This window comes from Natator depressus, chromosome 19, assembly GCF_965152275.1.
Source record: "Natator depressus isolate rNatDep1 chromosome 19, rNatDep2.hap1, whole genome shotgun sequence".
NCBI lineage: Eukaryota > Metazoa > Chordata > Testudines > Cheloniidae > Natator > Natator depressus.
In genome coordinates, this window is record NC_134252.1 from 11,087,453 (window position 1) to 11,115,236 (window position 27,784).

The 27,784-nt window shown below is 45.9% G+C and overlaps 1 protein-coding gene across 2 annotated transcripts; it reads left to right on the forward strand.

Annotated features, from left to right (window-relative positions):
* Positions 1-3,968: 3,968 nt before the first annotated feature.
* FAM76A (family with sequence similarity 76 member A) lies at positions 3,969-23,771 on the forward strand. Of its 2 annotated transcripts, XM_074934341.1 has the most exons (10): positions 3,969-4,133; positions 4,693-4,757; positions 6,338-6,392; positions 6,936-7,088; positions 8,150-8,307; positions 9,254-9,340; positions 10,020-10,151; positions 17,815-17,950; positions 19,070-19,171; positions 21,817-23,771. In XM_074934341.1, the coding sequence occupies exons 1-10, from the start codon at positions 4,053-4,055 to the stop codon at positions 21,901-21,903; spliced, it is 1,056 nt and encodes a 351-aa protein (XP_074790442.1). In that variant the 5' UTR covers positions 3,969-4,052; the 3' UTR covers positions 21,904-23,771. The 2 variants fall into 2 exon arrangements, with proteins under 2 accessions (XP_074790442.1, XP_074790443.1); XM_074934342.1 differs by lacking the exon at positions 10,020-10,151 and having other exon boundaries at positions 3,973-4,133; positions 21,817-23,770.
* Positions 23,772-27,784: the final 4,013 nt, after the last annotated feature.

Below are 27,784 nucleotides of genomic sequence, written 5' to 3' on the forward strand. Positions count from 1 at the left end.
TATAGGCATTTCAACATCCCCAACAGTTATTTTCTGGTCTGGGAATAAAGTCCCTTCCTGCAGCTTTTGAAACAGACCAGAGTTCCTGAAGATGCGAGCGTCATGTATCTTTCCCGGCCATCCCACGTTGATGTTGGTGAAACGTCCCTTGTGATCCACCAGAGCTTGCAGCACTATTGAAAAGTACCCCTTGCGGTTTATGTACTCGCCGGCTTGGTGCTCCGGTGCCAAGATAGGGATATGGGTTCCGTCTATGGCCCCACCACAGTTAGGGAATCCCATTGCAGCAAAGCCATCCACTATGACCTGCACATTTCCCAGGGTCACTACCCTTGATATCAGCAGATCTTTGATTGCGTGGGCTACTTGCATCACAGCAGCCCCAACAGTAGATTTGCCCACTCCAAATTGATTCCCAACTGACCGGTAGCTGTCTGGCGTTGCAAGCTTCCACAGGGCTATCGCCACTCGCTTCTCAACTGTGAGGGCTGCTCTCATCTTGGTATTCATGCGCTTCAGGGCAGGGGAAAGCAAGTCACAAAGTTCCATGAAAGTGCCCTTACGCATGCGAAAGTTTCGCAGCCACTGGGAATCGTCCCAGACCTGCAACACTGTGCGGTCCCACCAGTCTGTGCTTGTTTCCCGAGCCCAGAATCAGCGTTCCACAGCATGAACCTGCCCCATTAGCACCATGATGCCTGCATTGGCAGGGCCCATGCTGTCAGAGAAATCTGTGTCCATGTCCTGATCACTCACGTGACCGCGCTGACCTCGCCTCCTCGCCCGGTATCGCTTTGCCAGGTTCTGGTGCTGCATATACTGCTGGATAATGTGTGTGGTGTTTAATGTGCTCCTAATTGCCAAAGTGAGCTGAGCGGCCTCCATGCTTGCCTTGGTATGGCGTCCGCACAGAAAAAAGGCGCGGAACGATTGTCTGCCGTTGCTCTGACGGAGGGAGGGGCGACTGACGACACGGCTTACAGGGTTGGCTTCAGGGAGCTAAAATCAACAAAGGGGGTGGCTTTACATCAAGGAGTATTTCAGGCAGGACTTCACAGAGGGTTCCAATAAGAAATGGTGCACCTAAGTTATTGTTCTTATTGAAACAAGGAGGTTAGCCTGGCCTCTGATTGATACATGGCTACATTTACCTCGCTGCACCTTTTCTGTGAGTGCCTGCAGTGTGACCTAGAGGAATGAGTCCCCTAGACAGGGGAGGAGGCAAATGAGTACAAAACAAATCTGGTCTATTTCTTGTTTTGATCCACTCCATCTATCTTTTACATCTTTGGCTGGCAGCAGACGGTGCAGAAGGACTGCATGCCATACACATCTCATGGCTGCTCGGCAGAAGACAGTGCAGTAGGACTGCTAGCCATCCTCATCTCTTGCCTGCCCAGCAGAAGATGATGCAATATGACTGCTAGCAATCAGTATCGCCTGCCCGCTCACCATAAGACAGTTCAATAGGACTGACTGCAGGACTAAAGAGAATGACCTGGTCAAGTCACTCAAAATTTAGTCCCTGCGCCCATGTCTGCCCAGGCGCTCCCAGCCGACATGGCCAGGAGCACCTCGGACATGACGAGGACGGCTACCAGTCGTACTGTACCGTCTGCTGCGAGAAGGCAATGGGTTGCTACTACTGTGTAGCAATGCCGTACTGCGTCTGCCAGCACCCAGGAGACATACGGTGACGGTTACCTGAGCGGGCTCCATGCTTGCCGTGGTATGGCGTCTGCACAGGTAACTCAGGAAAAAAGGCGCGAAACGATTGTCTGCCCTTGCTTTCACGGAGGGAGGGAGGGAAGGGGGGACTGACGATATGTACCCAGAACCACCCGTGACAATGTTTTAGCCCCATCAGGCATTGGGATCTCAACCCAGAATTCCAATGGGCAGCGGAGACTGCGGGAACTGTGGGATAGCTATTCACAGTGCAACGCTCCGGAAGTCGACTCTAGCCTCGGTACTGTGGAAGCACTCCGCCGAGTTAATGCACTTAATGCACTTAGAGCATTTTCTGTGGGGACACACACACTCGAATATATAAAACCGATTTCTAAAAAAACGACTGCTATAAATTCGACCTTATTCCGTAGTGTAGACATACCCTAAGTCATTTTCTTTACAGCTGTTACTCATAATACTGTAGATCCTCAGAAAGAATTTTTAAAACCCAACCTACACGGCACTTTGGTTTTTACATTTCTGTCAGGTAGGACAATGATACTCAAATAAATCAGTTTCACTTTCAGATTATTAAGTGGTGCAAAATTTTAGGTTTCAAACACTACAGTGGAATGTTTATTCATTTAAAAACTGCTTTCTTTGAAGTCTTAAAATTAGAAAAATTTCTACTGGGTCTTTCAGTTTTATAAAAGCTTTCTTTTGAAAAAAATATATTTTGGGCCAAATTTAAATTCACAACACCTGATCTACATCCATCAAGATGGCATATTCTTGCTGGTTAATTTTTATTATTAAATTAAAAGCATTTACACATTGTAATGATTTGTCCTTGTACTGCTTTAGTAATTAGAATTTCTAAGGCCAGATTTAATAATTTTATTAAGATGATGTTAAAATTAAAAAAAATGGTACAGAATTTAAGCGTAGAAGTTTCTGATTATCAGGGAATAATGTACAGATTATCAAGTGGTGTGAAGTTCGGTTTAGGATCAGGTGGTGTAAGGAATACATAATCTGCAATATTCCCAATTGGGGGTCAAAGTACAGACATTGAGCTATGAGGGTATGTTGTTCATATAATGGCTATGTTCAGGTGTGGAGTACGAGTGGATACGATGATGAGGATGGATTTACCCTCATTTGGTGAGATGTAATGTTCAGTGAGTTTATGGTTCCAGTTCATATGTCCTGATTCCCCAGCAATTGTTGAAGCTACACCCTGTGCAAACTTTTAGTGCAGACAAAGAAAGTTGCAATTTGCAACGCTGGGCCTTCTTACCCAGACTTCACACCAGTGGCAAACTGCAGTTTGCTTTGTTTCAGGCTGGCAAGTGTGCAGCTATTTTGGCAGCTAGCCATCAATTGCTGGAATTCCCACCACAAAGAAAGCGCAAGTCTCAAGGGTTTTCACATGCAGAATCCTGCCTCCCTTTCTCCCTTCTCTTTTTCTCAGACCCACTTTCCTTCTGCCTTTGATGTATCTACACCCATCAACTTCCTCTCCTCTGCCCCCAGGTCTCCGTCCACACTGCCTCTCACACAGCTCTCCCCATTGCCTCTGCTCCCCCCACACCTCCAGTGCTACTGCCTGCATTATGGTAGCACTTCAAACCCCACCTTGTGCGTCTCCTCCCCCGCATTTACCCCCAACTCCCCCTTCCCCTCCCCCCATCTGCTCCCCTCTTCCTCATCCATCTGCCCTCCCCCCCATCTGACCTCCTCCCCACATCTGGCCTCCCCCTCTCCTCCTCCCCCCACATCTACCCCCTCCTTCTCCCATCTGCTCCCCTCTTCCTCATCCATCTGCCCTCCCCCCCATCTGACCTCCTCCCCACATCTGGCCTCCCCCTCTCCTCCTCCCCCCACATCTACCCTCTCCCCACATCTGGCCCCTCCCCCTCCGAAAGCCTGCAGACCCAGCCAGGCTGCCTTCATTGATTCTAACTGATCTCCCCCACTTCCGTTCTGGGTCCTTCCGGCGCGCGCGGGGGCTTCTGGGACACTTCCGCCTCTGCGACACCTCCTCCCCTCGCGTGAGCGGCCGGATGCTGGAGGGAGCCCCCGGGACGCGCCAGGGGTGACGTCACCGCGCCGTCCACACCCCGGATGGGAGAACTCCCCGGTGACGTAAACGCTCCCGCTCTCCCCAACCCGAAGGACCTCGACGTGCCCCGCCCTCTCAAACAGGAGTGGCACTCTGGGAAACCAATGGGCGCCGTGAGACGGCTTTGGGCGGAGCGCCGTGCCCGAGGAGCGACGTTAGCGAGAGCCAATGGCGGTGACGGGTGTGGCAGCCCCGCCTCGCGGCTGCCCGACCGCCCGTCCCAGGTTAGGCTGCGCCTGTCAGTGGGGGCGGCGGGATGGCGGCGCTTTACGCTTGTACCAAGTGCCACCAGCGCTTCTCCTTCGAGGCGCTGAGCCAGGGGCAGCAGCTGTGCAAGGTCCGGGGGGATGGGGGGTCCATGGGAGGGGAGGGGGGATTGGGGGAGCCCTGGGAAGGGATGGGGGCCATGAGGAGGGGATGGGGGCAGGGGGAGGAGTGGGGGGGATTGGGGGAGCCCTGGGCAGGGATGGGGGCAGGAGGAGGGGATGAGGCCCTGAGGGGAGTGGGGGAGGGGATGGGGGATAGGGGGAGCCCTGGGAAGGGATGGGGTTATGAGAAGGATGGGGGCAGGGGGAGGAGTGGGGGAGGGGATGGGGTCACAGGGAGGGGATGAGGCCCTGAGAGGAGTGGAAAGGATGGGGGCCCCTGGGGGGAGGGGATGAGGGATTGGGGGAGCCCTGGGAAGGGATGGGAGGAGTGAAGGAGGGGATGTGGCTCTGGAAGGGATGGTGCCCCCTGGGAGGAGTGGGGGGCGGGGATGGGGGCTCTGGAAGGAGTGATTGCCATGAAGAATACTTCTGCTTTGTCCAAGGTGTTCTGTTGTTGTGTTTGGGGGGGACTGTTGAGTCTTTGGGGAACGTGTGTGGTAGAAGCACTAACTCTTCTTTTTGCTGCAGGAGTGTCGAATCGCGCATCCCATTGTCAAGTGCACGTACTGCAGGACCGAGTTCCAACAGGAAAGGTAAATTTCTGCTAAGCTTAAACACTGGACAATAAAAAGTAGTTGGCATCTGCTTCTTTAATACACATCCAAAATAGTCCCACTTCAGCCTCTTGATTCTCTCAGCATGGTTCCTTTTTCTATGTGTGAATTTAGCATTTACTGACAGCCCTGGAAACTGAAATTTTCCATAGACTATGTACAGCAGAAGCAGTACCGGTACAAGCTTCACACACACTGGCCCACTAAAGTATCTTAACCTGATCTTTAGGTATCCCCCATAAAGACTAAGGAGACAGTTTGGTGGCTTTGGGAGTTCTGCTGAGAAAAGCGAACATGGTATGTTAGTGCCAGTTGGGGCAGGGTTTGTAATGTGGGAACAAGACTGAGAGCTACCAAACTAATTTCACATAAGCCAATGAGCAACCATCTGTTGGTAATAGCTTTGGGTAACTAGTGGGCTATGCTGTTTATGAACTGGCAACCTAAAGGTGAAAGGCTTCATATCCTGTTACCAAAGCCCTGAGCCATCCTTTTTCTCCGCTCCTGTTTTCTGTTGCAAAATGTTCCTGACGCTAAACTCCTGTCCTCCTCTCCTTCCACCGGTGATTCTTTGTGTGCATAACCCATATGCCATCTGTTTACAGCAGCCCATTCCTTGAAACCCTCGTCATGCCCCTTGTGTTGCGCCTTCAATGATCCAGCACTCTGTCATATGTCATCTGAGTGCTTGTAGGGGGGCCAGTGTTGTGCCCCTTGATGAGGCTCTAATCATAGCCCCAATCTCTGTCAGGCAGACGCATTCTGTGCTCTTGATTTTGCAGCATGGTGTGTGGCATTTCTTCCTGGGCGGTGCTCAGCTGTATCTTTCAGTGAAGTGCCTGGGTGCTCCTGGAAGCTGTTCCCCTTCTCTCTTTTGGCATGCAAAAATGATTCTTATTCTCTATGCTGTAGCGTAAATACCTGTCTTGTCCTTCTGCATTTGCAGTAGTAAACATGGTTTTCTGCTTGGTTTTAATTTCATTTTTGTGAATATATGAAGAAGAGGGACCAATGATCCCAGCAGCCACTGAGCATATTTCATGCAGGCAGTGTGCAAGGTGGTTCCGTGTTTTCCATCCTGCGGATTGGGGTCAATGAACCTCAGTCCTGATCTGCATCAACCCTGCTATTCTAGTGCTTGCCCTCTCCGGTACTGAGATTATCACTTGTGCCAAGTCATGTAGTTTGATGCTGGTTAAATGTCTGCTGCAGATTAGCTGGTGACCAACTAACTCATTTTGTTGGTGACCATAATCCCAATTGAGCAAATACGTGCATAAATTAAAGTCTGAGGTCTTAATTAAATTAAAGGGGCTGCCTTATGAAAATGTCGTCTTTCAATAATACCTCACTGTGGTAGATTTATCATCACCAGGCAGGGGTAGCAAATACATTTTATATAAAAGCCACTAGTGAACATGAATACAAAAATCCTGCCAGGAGAGTTGTATGGTTAGGGGAAATTTAGCGCTCAAGCACAGAGGGCTTAATCTGTATCCAGATATTGCTGACACAGTTATACTTCATTCTTGCTTTTTCTTAATCTTTTGTTTTAATAGCAAAACCAACACAATATGCAAGAAATGTGCTCAGAACGTGAAACTCTATGGAACGGTAAGTGCCGGGGACTCTCCCGTCCACCCTCATAATTATAATGCTAGGATGCTAGGATGAGGTTTGAAGCTCAGGTCCTGACCCCTTGTCATTAAAGATCCCATGGCACCTTATGCAGAAGTCAGTATAAGTTCAGGTATCCTGGCCAATCACATATACTGCAATTAGTAGTTTGGATGCCTGATCCCTGGTTTATCTAGATCAGTGGTCTCCAAACTTTTTGGATCGCGCACCCCCAAGGCCAACTCTAGGGATGCAAAAAAAGAAGAAGAGCTGCCGCCGGCGTGCTGCAGAAGACGGAGCAGGGAGAGCCGAGCTGCCGCCGGCGTGCCACCAAAGAATCAAAGGTCCAGGAGCGCTCCTCCTGCCGCGCACCCCTAGGGATGGTCTTGCGCACCCCCCACTTTGGAGACCACTGATCTAGATACATGCACAATTCTTGAGTCACTATGAAGATGGGACTGTTTGAGTGATAGAAAAATGCACATGTGCCATGTATTTACAAAGCATTGCTAACCCGTACTGTATCTGTCCTTTTTAAAGCCAAAACCATGCCAGTACTGCAACATAATAGCAGCATTTATTGGCAACAAGTGCCAGCGCTGTACGAACTCAGAGAAGAAGTATGGGCCACCTCTCTCCTGTGAACAGTGCAAGCAACAGTGTGCATTCGACAGGAAGGATGATAGAAAGAAGGTGAGTTTCTATGTAAAATGGGGCTGGAAAGGTGAAAGAACTAACCACAGTAATAGCCTGTTCATCTTCTGCACAGAGTCACAGGATTTCAGCAACAGTAACGTGTCGGCTATAAAGTATTTTCTGGCCAGCTCAAGAATTTACATTTGCAATGAGAGATGTTAAAACACTAAGTTCATTGGATTACTTTATATTTTTAGCACCATAGTTCCTTGATCCGGTCTTTTTCTGAACTGGACTTAGTGTAGGTGCACACACAAGTGAAAGGGACCCCACTCCAAAATGGGTGGTAGAAATAAAGGGAACTTCACATACTGTGAATTGTCCCAAAGGTAAGCATATGCATAAGTCTTTTAACATGGGCCCCAGGCCTACAGTTTTGGATGGTGTATAAGTAGTTCCCACCATCTGGACAGAGCCCCTTAGAGCAGTAGTTTTCAATCTGTGCTCCATGGACCTGTTGATGTCGGCCGGTCTATGTCTAATCCTTAAGGTTGTTGAGGTTGTTGTTACGATAGGACAGTGGTTCTTAACCTGTCGGGGTCCGCAGACTATGCCTAAGATTTCCAAAGGGATCCGCACCTCCATTCAAAAATGTTTAGGGGTCCACAAATGAAAAAAGGTTGAAAACCATTGAAACAGAGTATTAGTGTTCGGGTTCCTAAAGCATGTGCCTTGGAGTCCAGGTGTTGACCTTTGTGTTTATAAAATTCCGAATTGCACAGGATGTGATTTCTTGCTTTAAAATGTCATAGGGAACATGTGATATAAACAATCCAAGAAGTGTCAGCTCAGAACAGATGGTAGCTGTGCCAAGTTTTTATCACTGTGACTTGCTGACTGCATCGCACTGGCAGTGTTGAATGCAGTCAACACCTTTTCTAACCACATCAGGGACCCCTCAAGTCACTGCATGTGTGTTGTTTGTGACTGCATACCTTGTGTCTGTAAATCCTGAGCATGGTTGATCTGAAGTTGCCATCAGGCTACTTGTCTACTCTGTGCTTGGGATGTGGGGAGGAAGCGAGAGAAAATCCTCTGACTCCCAACTTGCCTTTCAGGTGGATGGGAAGCTGCTGTGCTGGCTGTGTACGTTGTCCTACAAACGGGTCCTACAGAAGACCAAAGAGCAACGCAAACATCTAAGCAGCTCTTCACGGACGAGCCTGCAAGAGAAGGAGCAGTTCAGCAGGCTCAGCAGTGGCAGCCACTACAACAGGTAACTTGCATGTAAATGCTGCAAATATGCTCCGTTCTAGCACTTTCCTCCCGCAGGAGGGCTGACTGCTTCAAACTCATCAGACCCACTTCCAGCAAAAGCGGGAGAAGTGTCTTGGACCTCACTACTGCGTAACTGGGGTGACTTTTAACATCGTTATGCATCTTTTTGCATAAAGCCTGGATAATTCTGACTTAATGAATATGCAAACCCAGTAGTTCTAACCTAAACTCCTAATAGTGTCACAACACTACTCAGTGAGATCTGTTTTACAGAATGCTTACTGACACGCTGTTTTCTCAAATAATTAAAGCTGCATTTGTCAAATTAATGACAGAAGTGCATTAATTCATTCAGTAGCCTTGCTCTTCCAGGTGGCTGAAACTGGGATATAAAAAAGTGAAACGACTTGTCCCAGATAACACAGCAAGTCAGTTGGCAGAGCTAGGACTCCTGACTCGACCAATAGACATGTTTCCCCAGCATTCAAAATTGACTGACTCAGATCAAACACTGCAGCTGAGATCACCTGGGAGACTCTTGATGATGATCCCTAGTTTGAACATCTGGGGGCTGCTGCTCAGGTATTCTCAGTGGGGACTTAGGATGAGCTGATCCTTTTCTGTGCATTGTGGAGTGTATTACAGTTCTTGTTGACATTGGGTCAACTTAGATTTATCTTTAAATATATGGTTTTGGACATAGAATGTTCATGTGCCCAGAAGTTTGATTGGCACATTGTATAAAATAAACTCTGGTTTCTCTTTAAGGAATTATCTTTTATTTGGCCATCACTATGCTTGGAGCTCTCTTCTCTCTAAGCTTGTTGTGAGTGTGCTTTAGTGGGAGATGGTATTTATCTGTGCCTCTTTCTTGTTTCCAGACAGTCTCTGATTCACAGGCCTTTTAGGTTCTGACATGTATCTTCATTGTTTTTCCTTCATAGCCAGAAAACCTTATCCACCTCCTCTATTCAGAACGAAATTCCAAAGAAGAAACCCAAGTTTGAGGCCATATCAGCCAATGGTGACAGGTGAGCCAGTTGGTTGGGAAAGATGCCAGTGGGTGGTCTCATTTAAGTTTGTGTAAGAGAGAATTCAGTGCAATTAGCAGGATGCTTATATGACAGAATGGGGCTCTCAAACATTGGTACTGCAAGGGCTGCATTAGCAGCTTTCTGGGACCCCACAGGCCAACCCTACCTAGCACCTAAATGTACACTTGAAAATCAAAAGATGCCCAATGTTTGTACCTAGTAGAAACTGCTTGTTGGTTGAGTTCACCAGCAGTTACAACCTGCAGCCTGGATCAGCTTTATCCTCACCCTGCAATGACAGGGGAAGGGTGGCCACAGGCTGCGTGATGGGCTCTGGTCTGCAGTTTGGGCTAGAACATTATCTGTTAGACTAAAAGCTAGGCTGCAGTCAGAATAAAGAATAGAATGCAGGGAGACAATCATTAGATGAGAGAATATAGAGAGAAGTCTTATCTCCCCCCGTCCTGTGGGAGGGAAAGTGATAAACAGCTTCCTCTGAACACAGTGGACTCGATTCTGCCACTGCTATATGCATGCAGTTCCCATTGACATCAGAGCTTGCATGCAGCAGAACGGACCTCACTAGCTATATAAGGAGAGAGTGAGATGGATATTTTTTTTTTTACACTCTTGTACATGCATATTTTCATTCCTCCCTTTCCTCTCTGATTCTCAGCGTTCCTTCCTCTCCCGAGATGCTTTGCCCCCCTACCCAGAGTGCCCCGTCCGTGTTGGTGCAGTGGGCTGCTTCCCAACAGAGTCCCGGTGCCCATCATTATCCTGTTTCTCAAGGCACTGACGTCCTGAAGTGAGATCACCTATCGTTTTCTCCCACCCCCGGTTGCCCTCCTGCCCTGGGAATTGTCTCACATATGGAAACTGTCCCCATCGATGGCTCTTCTTCCAAACTGCATTGAATTGGGAATATAGAGCACAGCATAGGCTCATTAGTGCCAGAGAGTCTTATTAAGTCTGTTGAAGTCACTGGTAAAGTGCTCACCGTCCATCTCAATTGTTCATCATTTAACTCCAAATCACCTCTGTCCTAAGGACACCTGTTAGCCCATTGTCTTTGGCTATTGATGTAAGAAATGCCAAAGCATGAAACTGAGTTTAAAGAATTCTTTAGGATGTAGTGGTTGTACAATTCTTTAAACTGAATTTAATGCTGATTGACAGGAGACTGAACACCACCTCCCCCTGGCCAGAGCAGGTACAGCACAAGCAGTAGTGCTGCAAGCTGCCCTCTACCTTGACCTTTAGGGTGCGCTATTCCATCTTTGGCACCTCTGCTGAGGCTGCCAGCCGTGTTGTAGGGCAGTGCCACTTGTGATGGTAGAACTTTTTAAATATCTGCTCGCTAGGAACTGGAGTGAGCTCCTTTAATTCATTTCACATAAACTACCGAGCAGCCATTATCCGGTAACAAACCTTGCTCACACGTTATCTGGAAGCAAAAAGGCTCCATGCCCTAATACGAATTCCAAGTCATCCATTCAAAAAAAAAAACTTCGCAAATGATAAATAAATCAGATTACTTCATTTCAGTTTACTCTTGTACCATATCTTGTTCTCACTTGAAAGCCCTGGTAGGCTGTGATCCTCACCACAAACTTACTCTAGTCTTAGGGAAATCCCATTAATAAGTTATACATAATTATAGCTGCTGCTCCTAAGTTCCAACAGTGGGCTGTGTGTTGTCCAAGACATAAGTTGCAGCCATTTTAAATCTATGTGACTCTGTTGCTGTGGGGCAACAGTCACCCTTAGTGGCTAGTGAAGTTTAATCCTGGGGCTGTATTTCCTTGTAGATGTTCAAAACAATAGTTAAATTCTATGATGCAGCTGCCCCTATCTTTAACTTAGAGGCGTGGCCCACAAAGACTGCTTCTACATGGGCGACCCCTCTGTGTTACAGCTGAGGGCAGCTGCATCTTTATGCAGAGTAGGTGCTAGCCTTGGGCTCTAGGCAAATTGCCAATGCAGCCTAGGCAAAATTTGTGTGTTCTTGGGCTCAGTGACTTGGTAGCAACCCCTTCGTGGTCCAGCTTATCTCTACTCTTCACCTTTGTTGGCTTTCCATCCTGGTGGATGCAGATGGGTACTCCTCTGGGCTTCATAGGTTCGTGTTTAGTATCTCTGAGTCGATGATTATCATGTTCTGTCACACGTGTATTGGGGATTGTTGAGTGACATTTGAGTTATTTATTTTAAAAAGTCTCATTCTGGAGTTTTTATGGTTAATTTGGAGGATGAATTCTACTGCGCAGGGAGCGGAGAGGCTGACTGCACTGGCAAGAGCTGGGCATAGCATAGGCTGAAGTTAGGTATCATCACCACCCAGCTCTGTCAGGGCAACTCAACACTGTCCTGCAACAAATTCTACCTTACTGAGTCCCACAACTCTGATGTTGGACCTCACTCAGTTCACTGCTCTTCCACTCGTGGGTCCCAAACAGCTCTAATGGTGTGTTTCCCACCTTGACTTGAGCACCTGTTGCTAGTCCAATCCTGAGCCACCTCAAACAGGTGTGCCAGAGCACCTCAATCCTGGCCCACTGCACCCAGCCCATAGCTTCTTCCTGAATAGAGGCTACCAAATGTGTGTCACGGTTCAGGTCAATTGCACCTGTATTCCCCCTCCATGATTCCTTAAGAGCACTGACTCTAGGCTTCCAACTCCACAGCTGTCACCTGTCTTGGGCAGAGACCCATGTCTTTCTCCTTCCTGACTGGGTTTTGCCAGGCTGCACAGTTCCCTGCCTTCACTGTGATATCCCCAGCAAGCCAGGCTGTCTAACCAGGTCAGCATCTGCATTTTGCTCGAAGGTGAAAACATTACAGAGAAAACACATTAAGAACAATAAAAGAACCTACATGCATGCTAATAAGCTTACCATAGATCACTCCCCAATTCCAGCAGAGTCTCTGGTGGGAATTTTCCCCATGGTTACAAGTTGATAGCAGCCTTAGCTCAGAACTAGCACACTCGTGAATAGTTTCGTCTGTCCTCTCCTTGGGCCTTTGATCTTGAGACTCTGGGAAAAGGTGATCAGCAGACAGTAGTCCTCTCCTGGGGCATAGCTTTAAAAGGCTGGGGTTTTGCATTGTGGTGGTAGGGAATTTGCATTCATCTCCCACTAGAGATTCCCCTGGCAAACCACTTTGTCCCAAAAATTCTTGTCAAGTACATTGTTCAGTACAGTCCTTCGAAGTGCATAACATTCCCAGGGTTCACATAATCTCTTTCCCCAAGAGAGGTTACATGCAGTCCCAGCCCACGATAATACATAATCTTTGCATTTAATACAATGGACTCCCAAGTTATTTAAACTTAATTCAATAAGGTTTTTCAAGGATATTGCATGAAATTGCCATATTTGTCTCAATGTGGTCTTACAATATAGACAAATGTTCACAGTGGATTAGATTAAAACACCCGCACTCCTTTCACTTGTGACCACTGAAGGAGTCCAGTTCCAAGACATGAAAAGCTGACTCACTATACCCCTGGGCCATCTCTTTAGCACAGAAAGATCATAAAAACCTCTATCTGATCCTTGTTGGTGAGCCCTAAGACACAAATTTGTTCACCCATATTGTCCTGAGGGAATACTGAGCAGTAAATGCTATTAAATAAAAATATTCCCACATGCACAAAATTTCTGTGCTTATACTTAAAGTACTCAGTTTGCAGGCATGGAGAGGGTGGTTTGGGGTGAACTGCTTCTTCTTTGATGTAGTTAATTCAACCTTAGGCCAAGCTACTACTTCCGTTTAGAAAATATTTGTTTAAGCAGATTTTTCATAGTTGGGAGGAAATTTCTAAGTTATTTTTAGTGTAATTTGAACGTTGACCTTGACAACGTCCCTTGACAACCAGCCTGACTTTAGTAGCAATATCTCCAAACAACTGAGACATCATCCCTGAGAAAGGCATTGGTTGTAGGAAAGGAGTGTCACACCCTGAATTGGGCCCTCCCTAAAGTGTGCAGGGATCATTGTACCACAGTTTGTATATGTCAGGGGTATATTTTGGTTGGACTTCTTAAGAGGCTCTTTTTTACCAAAAAAAAGTGTTTTATTGTTTGTTTTTCAGTTTTATTTCTAATTTTGTAGCTAACTTTGTAGCTTCCATTCCTAACTTGAAGTTAGGGTTTGAGAGTCACTCAAGACAGGGAAAAGAAACCCTTCTCCTATTGACATGACTTTAAAAAAGTACCCTCTCGTTTTTTTTTTCCACCTTGAAGTAATTGCAGAGGCATGTTACAGCAGTTGGATCTCTGAGTACCAACTGTATGCATCCGATGAAGTGAGCCACAAAAGCTTATGCTCAAATAAGTTGGTTAGTCTCTAAGGTGCCACAAGTACTCCTTTTCTTTTTGCGAATACAGACTAACATGGGTGTTACTCTGAAACCAGAGCACCTGATTATGCACACAGATGAGATAGGCAGATGCCTGGCCACTCTGAAACATACACACAGTTTGCACCTGCATAATTACCTCCCACTGTCTGTTTCTAGGCACCAAACTCAAGGGTGAGTTGAGGCTCTTTTTCAGTTTGGGGCATCTGTCTTTACTTGTGACTTGCCAATATTTGTTAATGATGCAATAGGATGAGAACCTCTCTTTAAAACCATCTCAAAATCTCTCCCTTTAGTTCTCTGCTGAGGGGAGCAGATGGGTCTTTCTTCCAGTCTCCTCTTCTGCCTTAATAAGTTTTCTTGGCCAGGAGCAGACCAGGGAGTGCAGAATTTCATGAGTGGGTGGCCATGGGAAGTCTGAATCTCCTGGCAATGTTTATTACGTTGGGATACAGCAGAGGATTCATGAAGCAAATCTTGGAACCATTAGTGATTATCTTCAAGAACTCTTGGAGGACAGGTGAGGTCCCAGAGGACTGGAGAAGGGCAAACATAGAACCTATCTTTTAAAAGGGGAACAAAGACCAGGGAATTATAGACTGGTCAGCCTGACTTCAATATCTGAAAAGATACTGCAACAAATTATTAAACAATCAATTTGCAAGCACCTAGAGGATAACAGGTCGATAAGGAGCAGCCAGCGTGGATTTGTCAAGAACAAATCATGCCATATCAACCACATTTCCTTCTTTGACAGAGTTACTGGCCTAGTGGATGGAGGGAAGCAGTAGATGTGATATATCTTGATTTTAGTGAGGCTTTTGACAGTCCCATATGACATTATCACACACAAACTAGGGAAATGTAGTTACTGTAAGGTGGTTACACAGTTGCTTGAAAGGCTGTACTCAAGAGTAGGTATCGGTGGTTCGCTATCAAACTGGGAGGATGTATTTTTTGGGGTCCTGCAAGGGTCTGGTACTAGTCAATATTTTCATTAATGACTTGGATAATAGAGTGGATATTATACTTATAAAATTTGCAGATGACACCAAGCTGGGAGAGGTTGTAAGCGCTTTGGAGGACAGGATTAGAATTCAAAATGACTTTGACAAGTTGGAGAATTGGTCTGAAATCAACAAGATGAAATTCCATAAAGACAAGTGTAAAGTACTACTTTGTGCATTTAATCTTTTTTTCCTCAATTACAAAATGGGGAATGACTGGCTCAGTGGTAGTACTGCTGAAAAGGATTCAGCAATTATAGTGTATCACAAAATGAATACGAGTCAACAGTGTGATGTGGCTGTAAAAAGTGCTAATATCATTCTGGGGTATATTAACAAGAGCGTTGTATGTAAGACATGGGAGGTAATTGTCCCACTCTACTCAGCACTGGTGAGACCTCAACTGGATGACTGTGTCCATTTCTAGGTCCCACAGTTTAGGAAAGATGTGGACAAACTGGAGAGAGTCCAGAGGAGAGCTACAAAAATAATAAGAGTGTTAGAAAACCTGACCTGTGAGGAAAGGTTAAAAAAAATGGGGCATGTTTAGTCTTGAGAAAAGCAGACTGAGGGGGGACCAGATAACAGTCTCCAAATATGTTAAGGGCTGTTATAACAATAGTTCTCCAGGTCCACTGAAGGCAGGACAAGAAGTAATGGGCTTAATCCACAGAAAGGAACAGAGATTTAGGTAAGATATTAGGGAAAACTTTGTAATTATAAGGATAGTTGAGCACTGGAATAGACTTCTAAAGGAGGTTGTGGAATCCCCATCGTTGGAAGTTTTAAAGACCAGGCTGGACCTTTCGGGGTGGTTCATGTTTCCTTGGTCCTGCCTCAGAACAGAGGGCTGCCCTTGATGACCTCTCAAGGTCCCTTCCAGCCCTGCTTTTCTATGATTCTATGTGCCCCTCATGGCCAAGGAATGGAGTAGGATAGGGAAGGACTTACTTGTAAACAGGCAATTCAGTGAAGAAACTTTGCTTTCCCCCCACAGAGAGTATCTTAGTTTTTGCTCTCCTCTGCTCCCTCTCTCCCTCAGCATGTCTGTGTGGTGTGTGGAAGCCTGAAGCTCTTGTTGAGAGAGTGGAGATGCTAAGAGTGACATTACTGCATTGTGCATATGTATAAAGGTGCTGGAGGCTGCTTTGCTTCCCTCACTCGAATCTGGTACCTGTGTGTATTATTGCAGAGAAGTAGCACATTACAACGTTCTGGGATGCAGGCTCTTGTTAAATGCTCCGTATAAACAAAGACTGGTCATGTAGAACATTATGGGTGTTAACCCCAGCCAGCTGACATGCAGTTAAATACATCTTCTTGTCAATACCAAGCATTCAACATCATGTTAGTTAACGTGTTCTGTGACAATAAGACTTTCTAATGCAGATAAACCTCCACAGATCTGCAGTATTAAGCTTCCCTTTCCTCCCTGGCCAGGATTTCTTTCCCATCCCAGCATGTCCTGTTACTTTTATGACCTGCACAACTCCATTCATTGAATTTCTCCCTTTGGATTCCCAACAGGGACACTTCTACCCCACACACACCACGTAAGGGAGGAAAAGCCTTTCTCCATCACATCCCAGAAACCCTGTCCCATCATTCAAACTATGTCCAATTAGATTCTGTTTTTTCAAAGTACTGAAGAAACTCCCTTGGGAGGTAGGCAGCAGATATTCCCATTTTACAGATGGGTAAACTGAGGCACGGGTGACTTAACTTGTCTCAGGCCACAGACTGAGTCAGTAACAGTTACATTAATAATCAGGTGATCGTTGGCTGTCAATGCACTAGGCCACACTGCATTTTCCTTAGACTCTACCAATACTAGGGCCGAATGCACAGTCCAAATATATGACAGGTTTCAGAGTAGCAGCCATGTTAGTCTGTATTCGCAAAAAGAAAAGAAGTACTTGTGGCACCTTAGAGACTAACCAATTTATTTGAGCATAAGCTGTAGCTCACGAAAGCTTATGCTCAAATAAACTGGTTAGTCTCTAAGGTGCCACAAGCACTCCTTTTCTTTTTCCAGATATATAGTCCAGGTGAGATACTTGCATTATTTATTATTAATTTTCAAATAATTTATACAGCAGCAATAGCATGTAATATTGGGAAACTATTCCTTAGCACCAAGGGGTAACTGTTAGACATATTGTAAAGACAGACTAAACAGTACAGAAGGTGGTGTCTAGGTAGATAACTTGTGGCAGGGACCATCTCTTTGTTCTGTGTTTGTACAGTGCCTAGCACAACGGGGGTCCATGACTGGGGATCCTGGGCATTCTTGCAATACACACAATATGCTTTACCAGAGACGGGGACTGTGTGCGTCTTGCCCAAACAAGCTGTCAGCCAGCCAGCTAGATTCATAGTGTCTGAGGGTGTGTCTGAGGCAGTGTATATCTTCCCTTCACTCTTTTTCTCTTCCTGAATAGTCTTTGATGTGGTAATGAAGCTTTTCTCCAAATCATTGTGCCATGGCTGGAATCAAAATACAAAAAGCCCAATGCATCTCTTCCTGTTTTCCCCTGAGATAACTTTGGCTGTAACCTCCGCATGCTCTTTCTATTGTTTGTTTAAGTTAGGGGGTTCATTTGTTACTTTTTCCTGTTCCATTGTTTATCAGGGCCCTGATTTGCATTTAGTGAAAGGTTTTCCCCCCCACTGCCATGGACTCCCTGTGACCTAAAGAGGGTTCCTAGGTGATTGCATAAAGTTTCATTAACTCATTAATTGCTTTTCCATACCTCTTGGTTTGAAAATGGATAGTTTCCATGCAAGTAAAGATGGTCTCAGATACTAATGGTTGAAAACATCCCTAACAGTCCCCCCATCCTTTCTTGCTGAACGCTTAATATTAAACTTGTCAAGATACAAATTGTATTGCATATCAGGACATCAGCTATCCTGCCATGTGACTATCTCTGAATTCCCATGGTGTCTGGTTACAAGATCGTAGGTAACTTATGTAGCCTTTGAATGGATGAGGTTATTCAGATGTCGCTATCTGCGATGTCATCTGTGAAAGGGCTTCCATGTACTGGTGAGTAGAAGAGTGTGTGATGAGATTCTTTCTCTTCTCTCTCTTGCAGCTTTTCTCCAGACCTTGCCCTGGACTCCCCTGGCACGGACCACTTCGTTATCATCGCCCAGCTGAAGGAAGAAGTGGCCACTCTGAAAAAGATGCTGCACCAGAAGGATCAGATGATCTTGGAGAAAGAGAAGAAGGTACAGCCCTGGACCGCTTCCACACACAAACTGCAGAATGAATTATGAGCCACTTACTTAAAGTCTTTACCTTGCACATTTGTACAGTGTCTGTCTGTTAGCCTTGTGGAAACCAGCTAACTCTCAGGTGGGTGTTGTCTGCAAGCTGGTTAATTTCCAGGGTTAAAGAGCCAGGCACTGTGGCAGGAAAGAAGGTGGCTTTCTGGCTGTTTGGAGGTGGGTGGGCCAGGATTGCAGAGAGGATCAAATTCTGACCATCCACTGCCACACAATGAAGATTTCCCCTTTTTCCTTTGCCTTGTACTCCCAGTATGCCCAGCCTTATGTGCTGCCAGTTCTTGATGACTGCTGGAGTCCAAGAAATGGCAGTAGGCAGGTAGGTTGCATGTGGGGTTGAGTCCAAGAAAGCCCATAGCTGCTCTGTGTGCATAGGTAGAGCAGGCAACGCTGAGACAAGTCTCAGTCCCAACCTGTGGCACCCCCTGCTTTGGCACTTCTGAGTCCCAGGCAGCTCTGCTGACGCACCTCAGCTCTGGCTGCTTTCACAGCATGGTGTGAGAATCCTCTTTCTTACTCAAAGTATTCCTCATAATAGTCACACCTTACTTAGCACGCTACAAATGTTAATTAATCCACTTCCACAAACCCCGTTATCAGGTGGGTAAGTATCATTATCTCCATTTGACAGAGAGAGAAACTGAGGCACGGAATGGTTAGTGGCCTATTGGTGCTCAGCAGGGCAGAAATGAATAAGAGCTATCAGAGCTCAGCCCCTCTGAAAATCAGGCCGCAGATTAATTGCCCAGAGTCACAGAATGCACTGGGGTTACTAAAGATACACCCATGCTGGGGCCCTGTCTGGGTCCCACCTTTGGTATTAGCCTCAGCTCTTGGTGCATGTCCTCTGGCCTGCAGTTGGGCAGTAAATGTTCTGAACCCTCCTTGGCCTACAGGATCGCAGTGTTAACCCACATGGTGCCTCTCTGAATGTGTTCCTTTCTCCAAGGTGGCTTCTACAGAGACATTTTCCAGGGCAGGACATCTGTTCGGGGTGAAGGAATCTGGACACATCCCTTTTCTCCTCACTCATCCAAAAGCTGCTTGCTTGTTTCTCCTTAGATCACAGAGCTAAAGGCCGACCTGCAGTACCAGGAATCCCAGATGAGGGCAAAAATGAACCAAATGGAGAAGACACACAAGGAAGTCATGGAGCAGTTACAGGTGATGGCATTTCTATTCTAATGTGCTGGGTTGTGATCTTCGCAGGAGTGACTGAGAACACTGCCTAGATCAGAACACTTCTCAGGCTTCCACCCACCCAGCTCTGCTAATGCCTTTCAGTCCTGACCTGAAGTACTGCCTGTTCGAATAGGACTTGGCCCCCACAGTGCTCTGCCAGGGCACCTGCATCCTTCTAGCCCCCCGCTCGCTATTCTCTTCCTGGGCTCAGTTTTATTGTATCCTCTGCAAACTGGATGGGAACCATGAAACACATTTTACTTATTACCAAAGTCAAGCTTGAACCCAGATGTCAAGACTGTAAGGCCTATTTATCCACCCATTGCACCACCGAGCTCCTAATTTGATTTATTAGTTCAGTAGCCAAGGAGAACAAAGCCTAACAAACAAAGGATAGTGCTTTTTGTTAGACTAAATAGATATAATTGTAAAGAAGTCTGTGAGCTTGTAGGAAATGTCCTTTTTTTTGGTCAGGCCATGAAAACAGTGTATATCGGCAGAGGTAGATTCTGGTCTGCAGTAGGTCAAAAGAGAATTGGTTAAAAGAAATCGTATATGGGTGCAAAGTTCATCTCCTTAATTACTCTGTCTGGCATTTACAATCAGCTAAAGCTCTAACTATGAGGGGAAAAAAATAAAAAACAAAGGTGTGGATAAGACACAGCAGAAAATGTTCTTTCCCCATCACCACATGCCCAAGTTAATTATTAGGGTGGGACAGGTTTTTGTAGATTACAGTTGCTGTCAGAAATCTATCGGTGCTTGTGAGTTCCTGTCCACTATGCAATTTCTTAAGTTGTTTCTTAAGTTATCCCAGGCTTCGAGCAGTCATGTTATGGATGGGATTGAGACACCTTTTAGAACTGAAAAATTCGGAGGCTGGATGGCTTGTGGGGCTGGTAATGGAAGTCAGAGCCCATAATCTCTTACCTTGTCTGTTTGAATCTTCCCAAGTGACCCAGAATTGTTCCCCTTGCAGGCTCTTAGGTGACTTGTGTAGAATGAGTTGACATTCTCATTCCAGTTCCTAGTAGGCAAATGTTCATGTTACATGTTGCCACAAACTGGTTGCCTTTGTTGGCAGTTTCAGCAGAGAAGCCAAGGGGGACTGAGCTTCCTTTTATCTCTTGAGACAGTCCCTCCAGATCAGGGCAGAAGCACATCTGTCGGGCACAATGTGGGGAAAGCTGTCAATCCAACACCTTTCAATAGCACCAAACTTGCTCCATTTTAAAATAAAAGAAGAATCAAATAACTGAACTGGCTGGCCCTCGCATACCTGCCATTCCTGGGTAGAGAGGTGTGTGTGTTTTATACTTAGCACTAAATGAGACAGCCCAGAACTTGGTCTTTCCAGTGTCTGAGTGTAAAACTTCAGCTAACATTGGCAGAGGTTTTGGAAACTGTTTTTCTCCAATGATTCCAAAATAAAAGTTCAAATGGTAGCAGTGATAGCAGGTACCTGGAAACGTTCATAAGATTCACTTTAAAAAAAAAATCTTAAATGTCCTGTTTTTTCTGGGGAAGCTCAGGTTTGTGTGAGTGCCTCTGTTCTTAAAAGCTTGAAGGAGGCAGAAGAAATTCCTTTCTGCTCTAGCGCTGCATACGTGTAGCATCCATTCTCTTGTTTGTAATCCATCTGCCCAGGGCAGCTGGAGACTTGGCTCACACAAGTTCTCAGCTGTAGGCAAGGGTCATTCTAGCACCCTGCATGCCCACTCAATGCAGTTTGCAAACTGAACCAGAAGAGCCATGTCTGGCTTTGCATACACAGCCCTATCATTAGTTTGTGCTGTACCAACAAGATAAGCAGAAGGCCAGAGAATTTGGAGAGAGGTGATTCAGAGGCTTCGTAGTAATACAGTGGAGCCTTTCACTTCTAGTTGCCTGGTTTGAAGCCAGTCTAAGTTAGTAGTGACTGAAAGTTGTTACCCGCTGGCTGTTTGGTGATTGATAAGAAATCATCTGTCTGATCTCTTGTTCACTGAGACCTGGATTCATGTCACAGAAATCACCAGTGCAGTAATGCTTCCTGGTGACATTGGCAGCCTCAGTAAAGAGGCTGGGAGTGAAACAGGCCAGGAATATTGATAGAGCCACTCACCCCTAGAGTTGGTCAGAGTTGAAGAGGATTTGGGGATTCAGTGTGTGCGGGGGGGAGCTTGCACTGCCACTACCCATCCTGCACCTTGTTCTGTGGACTTTGGTCTCCAGAGCCGTTAATTCAGCATTTCTCACAAATAAAAAATGAAAGGGGATGGGGGAAGGAAAGGGAAGTTTCTCAGGCAACTCCCAGTGGAATTGAAAGGGCCCTCCTATCTTGTCTAATGAAAAATCACTTAATCTGTTGTGCTTGGTGATGGAAGCTGATTGCCTGCAGCACTTGGGAAGGAATTCCCCCCTTCTCCCATTTAGGTTGGTCAGGTACATTGGCATTTGCCTGTCTCTGCAGCGTCAGGTGTTGCCAGCTGGTGGAAATGGAATACTGGCCTTGCTGGTGTGATCCAGTACAGCAACTTCTACATCCCTTTTGGTCTGTATGCAGGAAGCCAGCTGTGCCTGTCTAGGTAGTTCTTGAGTAACAATGATCCACGCTATTAAAATACCCATTTTCACTGTGTTTCCAGGCCAAGAACAGAGAACTCCTGAAGCAAGCAGCTGCCCTATCCAAGGGCAAAAAGCCTGAGAAGTCAGGAGCAATAACCTCCCCTTAAAACAAAAACAAAAACTGGGAGCTTCCCCAGCATTAACCCAGGAGGCCTGTCTGTTCGGCTGGAATCCAACCTCAGTCTTGTTACTATCCTATCGCTATGGACTCGATGGAACGCCTGGTGTGTGTTGCCTTTCGACAGCATGGTTGAGTGTGTCTGGTTTCAATATCTGTTGAATACTGTTATATAGTATAGTGATCCACAGGGAGCAGTGCCCCCACACATCTTGCTGTCCCCCGTGCCCTGGAATGAATGGTCTCCAGAAGAGACCCTGTTTGGAAAACAGGTATTACCACTGCCACTTCCTACATTAGAAACCAGGGATCCTGTGATACTGGAGACCCGTCTCTGCAGTTTAAAACCTGCTGGTCTGAGGCACAATCCGTTGTTGGCTGGTTTTCAGGCTTACCAAGAGCTTTGGGGGCACGGTGAGAGCTTTATTTTCAAGTGTTTTGTTCCTTCTTTCAATGGAAGCTCTTAAATCGCCTTCCCCAAAGGGAGCAGGAGGCAGCACGCCGATCTGCCTGGAGCGGTTACGCTACCTTTCAAAACCTGTTCCAGAATCCAGGCTATAGATTTCTCTTGGGTTTTTAAAATATTGGCTTGGCAAACCTAACTGCCTGTTTTGATAACTTTTGGTTTGAGAGTCTTACAGAATAATTGTGCATAACCATATGGTGGCCCTGTGGGGCTCTGGTTAGTGGCTTGGGCTAATCTAACTTCTCTGGCACGGCCTTCTGCAGTAAAGGCAGAAGGAGAGCTTGAGGCTGTATTAGACGCGCTCTCCCCTCCCAAGTCCCGGATCAAGTTGATCCTTTTATATCTTCTCCTCTCCACCCCACTTCACTAATGTCAGATGTTACAAGAAGTGAGTTCAGTCAGGTCAATAGTGACACAAAGTAGGAAGTGCTTCTTGGGTGCTGGGCAGAGAAGCCCCCAACCTCCATTCCCAACAAAAGCCAGCAGGATAAAAGAGCTGAGAAGGTTCTCTGCTTTTCTGAAACAATTGGACTTCAGAGGCAAAGAGGCCATAAACAGCTCCAGTAAGGTCAGCTGGAATGTGTACTTCCAACCCACCCTCATTAGAGGAGAGCTGAGCTCTGCAGCTGTCTGAGCCCTGCCCTCAGGGCATCTCTTAGAGGGGGAAAAAAGCACTCTGCCATTAGGGGGAAATGCGCAGATGGGCTCTCAAGTCAGCAGGTTCCAGGCCAGGTTACTCCATGGAATCCCACTGGCCAGCCCTATTCACACAAGGTGAAGAGAGAGCTCAGGGGTTAGAGACCCTACCTCGGGGGGAGTAGGGGAAGGAAACAACCTTAATGTAGACAGGCACCAAATGGAAAGAGATGAGACACTGACCCTTTGAGACAGGGCTAGCTGCTCTAGCTGGGTTTTTATTAATCTTTTAAGTAGAGAGTTGCAATTTTTTTTAAGATGAATTTATTCAATGGCACTTTTCAGATGTTAGCTTTGAGCGTGGAAGAGCACACTGAAGCATCAGATACTGTCGTGTGGTTTTTGTTTTTGTTTTTAAAAAGACTTTAGGATGCTAAGAAATCTTTGCACTCTGCCAGAGTGTGACAGCCGGAAAAAAAAAAACCCCACCTAATTTTATACTTCACATATTTTTAGAAAAAGTCTGAAATGTATCAATAGGATTTTTTTTAAAAATGGGGGCTTTGCTTCTTAGCTTCCCTCAGGACACAGAAATAATAATAGAGGGAGAAGGGCCTTGTATATACAATGTTGTTGTTTTTTTAATTGTGACACATTGATCATGCAACTGAGTAGCTGATGGTTTGTAGTAATAACGTTGTTTCTTTGTATGTTTGTAATAATGGAGATTTTAAAGGGATGCTTTGATTTGTACAAAACTCTGACAAACGTTAAAAGTGTTTTAAACAAAATCCTCTTGATCTGTGTGATATTTTATGTTTGCCTTTTTTGGGCTGAATCCCTAAAAGGCATCCTTAGCTCTCACCTGGGAATGATTTGTCTGCTGATCCTGGCTGTGCACCTGAAGCACAATGGTGTAGTGGTGCTACTCATGGGTGTGGGGTGTGTGTGGAGAATTGAACAGCATTTTGTTTAATTCGGCTTTCTTGTATTTTGGCTTCTATCTTTTAAATTCTCACAGTCAGGAATCAGTGTCACTTAACCAGTTACATCCACACACTTCAAATTTATCCCAGATGTGCCAGTCAAGAAGATCCTCATTCATTTTGCTTCTCCAACCAGAATTGCTCCATGAACCAAAACTAAACAGGGAGCAGCACTTGATAGGAAAAAAGACCTAAAGGGTAGATTTTTCAAGGTACAATAGCAGATGCTTAATGACCATTTGTGCCTCTCCTCCTAGATCATCTGTTAGTAGGGCTGGTCGAAAAAACACGTTTTTGGTCAGGAGAAATTCCAATTCCACAAAATTTAATCTGACAACTGAACATTTTCAATTTGGAAACGCTGTCACAGTGCACCGTGGGAGGAGCTGTGTGGGCGTCCCCTGTGTGTATTCTCCTCTATAGACTGGACATCCATGATGGGCTCTTAGAGGGGGAAGGCGGTGCACATGGGAGGTGTAGTCTGTCCACAGAGCCCAGCCTGTGGAGAACAGGGACATGAGGCAATCAAATTACTGCTTGCATTGAGCCATCCCCACAACATTTCCATGTTTTCGGGTTTGTGTTTTGTTTTTCAAAGAAAAATCCTTTTTTTTCTCTCTCTCTCTTCAGAAAGCAGGCATTGTAAGTGCAAGGTTTCACTGTAGCTAAAATCCATTTTTCTGTCAAAACAGTTTTAATGAAAACTGACCAGCCCTGGCTTTTAGGGGGTAAGTGCAAAAGAGTGTGATGAAAAAAGAGAGATTGACCATATGAACTGAAATATATTTAAAAATAAATTGGAGGTAGCTTGGCCCAAAGCACCACAGCCTGGTCTCATGTTATTGTTCAGAAGCAGTTGCCATCACAGCTTTTGAACCCCATAGTGGGCAACACTGATTACATCCTAAAGCACTTGGCCATGGTCCACCTACCTTAGTGAAAGGAAAATGTGTGTGTTTTCTTTATGGCAGCTGTCAGGTCTCAAAGCCCTTTTCAAACAGTGTGACTTGCTGGTGGGGGAGGGGGAGAAACTGGACACATGCTCAGTTTTCCCCTCTTATATGTTTATAGAAGTCCTGAAGGGGTTGGGTTTCTTTTTTAAACGTACAGTATGTTTTTCAACTGAAAAATTTCAAAATTGTTGTATCTGGTTTTGCTGGAGCTCCAGTGCTCTAAGCTGGCTGAAGGGCCCTTTAAATCTGGAGAGAGAAGGTAGTTTATGTCCAGGGACTAATTGTTGGATGGTTCCCTATTAAGGATGACACAAGCAAAAGAAAACCACAATACAGCAATAACACTTACCATTTATATGGTACTTTCTAAGTTCTGTGTAAATGTTATTTTATCCCTGCCTGCACCCAAGTTATCCCCACTTTACAGCAGCTAGGAAAATGGGTTGGTGAATTCGTTTGCTCAAAGCTACATGGAAAGTCAGTGGCAGAGTTGGGAATAAAATGCAGGACTCCTGAGTTCTGATCCATTGCTCTGATTCCTAGACAAGCACTCCCTTTCAAAATCGCCATCCTGCCTTTCAGCCTATAAAGATATAGGGCTTGTACACACTAGCACTTACGCTGGTATAACTTATGTTGATCAAGGGTGTGAAAAAGCCACCCCTCTGAGCGACGTAAGTCACACACACCTAAGCACCGGTGTGTACAGCACTATGTTGGTGGGAGAGCTTCTGCCGCCAACATAGCTACCACCACTCACAGAAGTGGATTTAGTATACTGACATGAGAGCTCTCTCCAGTTGGCATAGAGCAGGGGTGGCCAACCTCAACCTGAGAAGGAGCCAGAATTTACCAATGTACGTTGCCAAAGAGCCACAGTAATACGTCAGCAGCCCTGCATCAGTTTCACTCCCCGCTCCCAGCGCCTTCCACCTACCAGCAGCCATGCCGATCAGCGCTTCCCTCTCCCTCCCAATCAGCTGTTTCCTGGCGTGCAGGAGGCTGGGGGGCGGGGAGAGCGAGGGCACGGCAAACTCAGGGGAGGAGGCGAGAAGGGGTGGAGCGGAGGCAGGACCTGTGGCAGAGCCAGGGGTTGAGCAGTGAGCACCCCCCGGCACATTGGAAAGTTGGCACCTGTGGCTCCAGTCCTGGAGTCGGTGCCTCTACAAGGAGCTGCATATTAACTTCTGAAGAGCTGCATGTGGGCCACCCCGGCACAGAGCATCCGCACTATCAGCGCTGCAGCAGCATCTGGGACGCTGCTCCACTGTAGTGATTTTGGTGTCGACTATCCCACAGAGTGAGAATTTCATGGGGCTTATCCTCCAAAGTCTTTGGTGCTTCTGAAATTTCGACCCACAGATCGAATAAGAATTTAATAGCTCCTGGCTACTAGCCCATACTTCCTTCTCCAAAACTATGTAATCACCAGTCAAACAGATTTAGGGTTCGTAATTGCACCTTATAGCATGAGTTGGTTTTATTTCAAAGCTTTCTGAAAAGGTTCTCTAATTTTTTTTTTTTGGTAGAAAATTACAATCATTTGCAAACAATTGTCCCCTCCTCCCTTAAAAACAAAATTAAAAAACCCACAACCAGAGTTACCCTCTCCAGAAACAAATAAGGAAAGAAAGAAAGAAAGAAAGAGCGGAATCCGTCTGTAATAACCGAGCAAGAGAGAGGGCACGGCTATCGCCTAACCGGTGTATTGCATTGCTTTATATGTGATGCCTGAATGAACTCCAGCTTCAATCAAAAGTCCCATTGCAATTGCATATAGATGTATAAGGGAGGCAGTGTAGCTTAGTGGATAGAGCACTAGCCTAGGACGCTGGTTCTATTCCTGGTTCTGCCACTGCCCTGTTGTGTGATCTTAGGCAAGTAACTTCGCCTACCTGCCCCCCCACAAGTGTCTCAGTTTTCCCATCTGTAAAACAGGGATAACGATATCTTCCTCTTTTGTATAGCACTTTGAGATCATCTGATGAACGGTGCTAGATTATTATTTATTCATAATTATTTACATTTAAATACAAAATATCCTGGCCATGGCTCTGGGCACCCTGGCAATGAGGTGGAACCGCAGCCTGCACATGTGAATAACCACCTAGTAGCATAACAGCCTTTGCTCACAGTAAAAGTAAATTAGCTCTATCAGCTGGTAATTTCAAGCAGAAAACAAAACCCCTCCCATTCTTGGAGCACTGCCTAAAAGCCCAAGCAAACAGATGGATTTTGCAACTGGCCCTAAAGGTTAACAGATTTGGGCTACTTTGCCTTTTTAACCTATGATCTCAGAACATTTTACAAGCTTCAGTTAATTACGCTTTATAACTCATCCAGGAGGTAGGTAAGCATTATCTTCATTTTACAGGCTGGGAAAGCGAAGGACAAGAGAGGTGAAGAGATTTGCCCAAGGCCCACAGAATGAGACGTTGGAATGAAACCTTAGAGTCCTGGTTCCCAGTCCCATCTACTCACCAGATGTCTTGATGTCCATTCCTGCCTTTTGATCTGTAAGTCACTTTCTCATAGTATGCCATCAGTCAATAATGAGGCCTACTGCTCCTGTGCTGGTGCCTTACCCTTCGAGAGACATGAGGGACCCTTCCTTGTTGAACCCCAGCTATTTCTTAGCCAAGACTCCTTTTCTCAAAAGAAATCTCTTATTTCAGAAGGTCCATGCAAAAGATTCGCAGTCTGCAGCATCAGGAATACCTTCCATTGTGCTTACCAACATAAGGACCAGCAGTTACACTTCAAGAGTACACAGTCAGTCAGCCTTCCTCTAGCTGCCGCTTAACGCTCCAACACAAGCCTTATCTACGT